Below are 5,842 nucleotides of genomic sequence, written 5' to 3' on the forward strand. Positions count from 1 at the left end.
TGTCGCCTCACTGTTTTGAGCGATGCTCATTCATGTCTATTTAGAGCGAGCACAAGCTCGAGCCCGACGCTGACTTTCGTTGACTTAACGGCCACAGGTGTCGCTGTTAACAAGCATTTCTGATTCTTACAAACAGTCCCTTTAAGTATCATTCTAATGTTTCACCAATATTCAGACCTAGCAAAGGAGTTTATGCACTGAAATTTAAATATATCCATGCAGTCATGATGTTATCTTGCAATGTTTAAGTGTGCAAAAATTAAACCCATTGATGCCAGTGTATCAGTAGCCTACTGGGGAGGAAGATGGTGCTGATGGAGGAGCCCACAGCTGGACGGCGCAAACAACAACAATTCCTGTGAGAAAGGCGAGGGGGACAAGGGAGCATGCATGTGTGTGTGTGTGTGTCTGTGAGTGTGAGTGTGTGTGTGTGTGTGTGAGTGTGAGTGTGTGTGTGGGGGGGTATTTTACTTATGTGGACTCAGAATTCCTTGCCACGCCCCTGCTCGGAGGTTTACATCTGTCAAGGCACCACAAGGCGCATGAAATGGACCACAACACTGTCATTAAGAAGCCTGACCTATCAGAAACTGTTCTAGCAGAGTCACGTGGGAACATCGATGGACTGATAGGCAGGCGGAGAAAGATGAGAGAGGAACTCATGGCACTTCACTGAAGGAGAGGAGAGGCAAGTCCGTGCGTAAAAACTGAAGTTTACTGCGCAACATTGGAGAGCCTCTGGACGATAACAGATTTTTCCCTCGAGTGAAAACTGCGAAAAGAAAAAAAACAGCATCGGAGAGAGAGCTGCAGGAAAAGTGGTTGTATGGCACCTCAGTCGTGCATAATGAATCCTGCGCAAGGATCCTCGGAGACCTCACCAGAGGACCGAGACGCTGGAAGAGACGAGCTGGACCTGTCATCTGCCAGAAGGTGTAAAAGCAAAAGTGTAGATCTGCCTTTCAGTGTGGAGTCCCTCATCTCAGACAGGACGAAGGACAGAAGCCTCCAGTCCTCCTCAGAGCCTGGTGCAGAGGAGACAAAGTGTGCGTCACCGAGGGGACTTTATCTGTCCAAACCAGAGGTGGACATCAGAGACAAGGAGACCAGCACCTGGTTTCAGCCTCCTTACGCATCTCCTCCAAGTGAGTGCACACCGTAAACAATTGCTGTTAATTTACAGCAGGATTTCAACAGTATTAACCTGTTACTGCTAAAAACAGTGCTTTACTGTTAATACAAAAGAAAACATGTTACATTTTTTTAACTGAACTATAATGCATTCTTAAAAAAACATCACTTTACTGCTGATCAGCTGTCTAAAGTATCATCAGTAACAGTTTCATGCAGTATTTTTTTTAATTCTGGGACCTGATCTGCACATGTGAGGCTTGTACATTGTACATGATTGTAAAATCAGTGAATTAGCTCTGTTCTTCACTCACATGTTGTTCTGGTTTGCATTCTGTGCTTGTAGCCAGCTAGAGACACACATTTTGGGAAAAAGTGTCAACAAGTCTATTTTAGCCTTTTTCCTAACAAGTGACTTTAATTGTATTTAGTGTGACTATTCCTATGTCTGTAACCTGCTAAGTCTATTCATCTAGGCAAAAAATAATGTTTATTAATATGTATGTAAACAACCTAAATAGTGCATTAAAACAAATCAGTGAGATAATGTAAAAGAAAGGTGGAAAACATCTATATAATGTATCTTTAAACAGTAAATTAACTGTAAAATACTGTGAAATTAATAAAAAAAACCAGTTTAAACTGTATTTTTTATTAACAGTACAAAGCTGTAAATTTCAGCGACAGTATAATATTGTTAATTTTACAGTAACATAAAGGCAACCCTGCTGCCAGCTCTTTACTGTTATTTTACTGGGAAATTCTTAACAGTGCAGGATACTCTCTTTCTTTCTTAATTCTGAGAAACATGCGCTATTTTTTTTACTTTCCAACAGTCTAAAACGGTCTCCAACTTATAGATAGATAGATAGATAGATAGATAGATAGATAGAAATTCAAGTTTCCAGCATCACAGTTCCATAGTGCAAATCATGTTTGTAAAAAGGCAGTAAAAAAGTTAGTAGTGCAAAGTAAAAAAAAATATACCAGATATAAAAATACAAGGAGATGAAGAAAACTGTTAAAACTGAATATAGTGCAGAGTAACAGCTGTGATGCACGACTATTAAAAAAAGTGAATATAGTGCAGAAGAGACTGTTAAAAGTGAGTATAGTGCATTATTATCCGTCCTGCAGACCGTCCTCCTTTGTCTTTATATACATATATGGATATTATTTAGCACAATTGAATAACCTTGTACAAACTAATAGAGTAAATAAATCACACCCTATTTTACAGTAGTACACTGATGAGGAAACTCGATGTAAAAAGCCATCGTTCCTAATTATCTTTTCCTTTTTTAGAAATCTATATGATGGAAATGGATTTTTAAACTTTGAGATGTGATTATGTGCAAAATGCACTCCCTTTAGGCAAGGCAGCTTTATCTGTAGAGCACATTTCAGCAACAGGGCAATTCAAAGTGTTTTACATAAACATTCAAGAACATTGCGACAAAGTGCAAAAGAACATTAAGACATAATTAAAACTGTTATAAAAACATTAAAGATTAGAAAATAAAAACAAGCTATAGGATAGAAGCTAAAATAGAATATTACACACAAGAGTAAAAACTCTAGTGTAGTATAAGATCATTATCTGCTTTAATAAAAGGCAGCAGCAAAGAGGAAGGTTTTAAGCTTTGATTTAAAAGAACTCAGAGTTGGAGTTGGTCCTGCAGGTTTCTGGGAGCTTGTTCACAATATTTGGTGCATAAAAACTGAACGCTGCTTCTGCATGTTTAGTTGTGACTCTGGGGAAACTAAGCAGACCTGATCCAGATGACCTGAGAGGTCTGGATGGTTCATAACATAGCAGAAGATCATAAATGTATTTTGTGATGTATGTATATCCATTACTCTAATAACACTGTACTGCTGAAAACACCGGACACTGAGCACAAATATAATACCAATATCATGTGCAATACCACTTTTTACATTCTCATGTGCAATATCACTGTTCACTGTGTGCAATATTAATGTCCAACATGTGAAATATAAGTTATTTTTTAAAGTTTGTTAGCTTACTTTACCTTTTTTTTTTTTTTACTTATCTTATCTTATTGACACATAAATGTATCTTACTTAATTGTTATTCTATTAGGCACTGGTGCTAGAAATAGTACTTTTTTTATTTTATACCCTTGTATTTTATACACTTGAACTTGTTTGCTCCCTTTAGCCTAAATATTCTGCTCGACATTTCCCATTTGGCTGTAGGCTACTTGTATTTACTTGATGTAAAATCGGAGTGACTAACATGGGTGACATATTTTCTGTTCCAGTAATGTGACTGTTTCTAAATCTCCTTGCAGGACTGCCCAGCCCGACCTCGTGCCCTCTCCGCAAACACAAGAACAACAGGAAACCCAGGACTCCCTTCACAACCACTCAGCTGCTCTCTCTGGAGAGGAAGTTCCGTCAGAAACAGTACCTCTCCATCGCAGAGAGAGCAGAGTTCTCCAACTCGCTCAGCCTCACAGAGACACAGGTCAAGATCTGGTTTCAGAACCGCAGGGCCAAGGCCAAGAGACTGCAGGAGGCCGAGCTGGAGAAGTTCAAGCTGGCCGCGAAGCCCCTGCTGCCGGCCTTCGCCTTTCCATTCCCACTGAGCGCATCACCCATGGGCGCACCGACACTCTACGGGGCCCTGAACGCACCGCGGCCTGCCTTCCAAGTCCCAGGACTATTTAGTGGACCATATGGGATGTACTACTTGTCTTAACATCACACACTTTGAACTGCATCGTTGGGGAAAAGCTGCCTTTAAAAAATGCCTTCATACAGCAAATAACCTACACTGCAAAAATGTCCATTTTATGAGAATTCATGATCAATGATGTAATATTTCTCACACAAATCTGGTTTAATTTTGAAATAGTCGCTTCATTCAAGAAACACGCGGATCTGAAACAAGTGAAATGTTTTCCCTCAATTGGCATTTTAATTTTTTTTTAATATAAAAAATGTAGTGGACCTTATGGGATGTACTACTTGTCTTAACATCACCAACTTTGAACTGCATCGAGCTGCCTTTAAAAATGCCTTCATACAGCAAATAACCTACACTGCAAAAATGTCCATCTTATGAGTCAATCTGTGTGAAATCTTTGATTCAATTTAAAATATGTTTCGTTATAGTGAAAAATGTAATATTTTCTCACACAAATCTGGTTTAATTTTAATTTAATTTTTCAATCAGAAACAAGTGAAATATTTTCCCTCAATTGGCTTCTTTTTTTTTTTTTTTTTTAACTTTTTAAAAAAAATATCATACAGCAAATAACCTACACTGCAAAAATGTCCATCATTTATGAGTCAATCTGTCTGAAACCTTAGATTACATTTTAAATATGTTTCGTTATAATGGAAAATGTAATATTTCTCACACAAACCTGGTTTAATTTTAATTACATTTTTCAATCAGACACAATTGAAATATTTTCCCTCAATTGGCATTTTTTTTTTTTTTTATACTTTTTTATAAATATAAATAATAATTTAAGATTTCCTTTGCAGTAAAGTATTTGTTCAATTTTGCAGTGTATTCAGTAAATCTTTTTTTAAATGAAAGACTCGCTGAGCTAATTTTTCGGACAACATCTTCAAATTTCGTATATTGTGATCTTTTCTATTCCAATAGAGGTTTTCTGTAAATATTTTTAGTCAAAGTGATTTTAATGTGGCAAGAGATGACATGATTATTTAAAAGGCCTGTAGCTTTGGGTTTAAAGCAATAACTCATAAAGTGATTTACATGAATGTTTGATTTCTATTCCAGAGGCCTTTGAATATTTCTCACCTTAAAAGGACAGTTTTAAATTTGGGGGGTAAAGAAAACACTGAAGAGCATCAACCTTTAATCATTCATATTCAGTTAAGCCCCAGATAGTCTAAAACTTAATATAGCTCACAGTCAGACTTTTTTTTTTATAAGCTGAAGGTGGAAGGAAAAAGTTACCAAACAAACCTGATGGGTGTATTTTACCCAAAATTATGATCATAAAATAAAATTCAACAAAAAAGACGCATAATTAGTCCAACAGTATATCCATATATATGTAAATATGTGGGTCATCTGTAATAGCTCATAATCAATAACAACAACCATCATGGAACAGACTATGAAGTGTTCATTAGTGCCTTTTCATCATCATTGTAATGAAATCTAAAATTGTTCTTAGAAGTTTCATCTTCAAAAATATGTCTACCTTTGGCATTTTAACATGGAGCTGTTATATACTGCACAATGACTTTTTTCATGTTAACTATGAACCGTGAGATCTGTCAAGGTTACTTTTATATCTAAAACCACAGTTTATATTTGTTTACTTCTGAATAATTTTTCACAGTTTCAAAAATATAAATCACCTATAAAATAAATCTGCTTTATACTATTGTCATTTCATTTTTTTTTTTTTTTTTTACATTACCTCAAAAGGAAAACTTTTTTGCACAGATGTTCAAAGAGCTCTTAAGTCCAGTTTCATTACTAAATGTAAATAAAAGTCATCAGCTATTTTTGCAAAACTTCAAAATTCTGATGGTGGACTGATAGACTCACATCAGTCATTAGTGTACAGTGTATTTTATATCTGATGGATAAAAAGATGTTTTGTACAATTATTAAAATCTATTATGTAAATTCTGACATCTGTCTTATTTTTCTCTTCCACCTGAATGGATGTCTACACACATCACATTTTTA

At 36.1% G+C, this 5,842-nt stretch overlaps 1 protein-coding gene across 1 annotated transcript; it reads left to right on the forward strand.

Annotated features, from left to right (window-relative positions):
* The first annotated feature begins 177 nt into the window (after nt 1-177).
* msx3 (muscle segment homeobox 3) lies at nt 178-5,802 on the forward strand. Its single transcript, XM_037782391.1, has 2 exons — nt 178-1,145; nt 3,450-5,802. Exons 1-2 carry the CDS (start codon nt 827-829, stop codon nt 3,857-3,859), a joined length of 729 nt encoding a protein of 242 aa, XP_037638319.1. The 5' UTR covers nt 178-826; the 3' UTR covers nt 3,860-5,802.
* The last annotated feature ends 40 nt before the right edge of the window (nt 5,803-5,842 follow it).

The sequence above is a fragment of the Sebastes umbrosus genome, chromosome 10 (genome assembly GCF_015220745.1).
Source record: "Sebastes umbrosus isolate fSebUmb1 chromosome 10, fSebUmb1.pri, whole genome shotgun sequence".
NCBI lineage: Eukaryota > Metazoa > Chordata > Actinopteri > Perciformes > Sebastidae > Sebastes > Sebastes umbrosus.

What these genes read in the sequence shown, in the direction of transcription:
- msx3 (XM_037782391.1), top strand. Translation starts at nt 827, where the DNA reads ATGGCACCTCAGTCGTGCATAATGAATCCTGCGCAAGGATCCTCGGAG. An exon ending in TCCTTACGCATCTCCTCCAA is followed by an intron (nt 1,146 to 3,449) that starts GTGAGTGCACAC and finishes ATCTCCTTGCAG; the next exon opens with GACTGCCCAGCCCGACCTCG.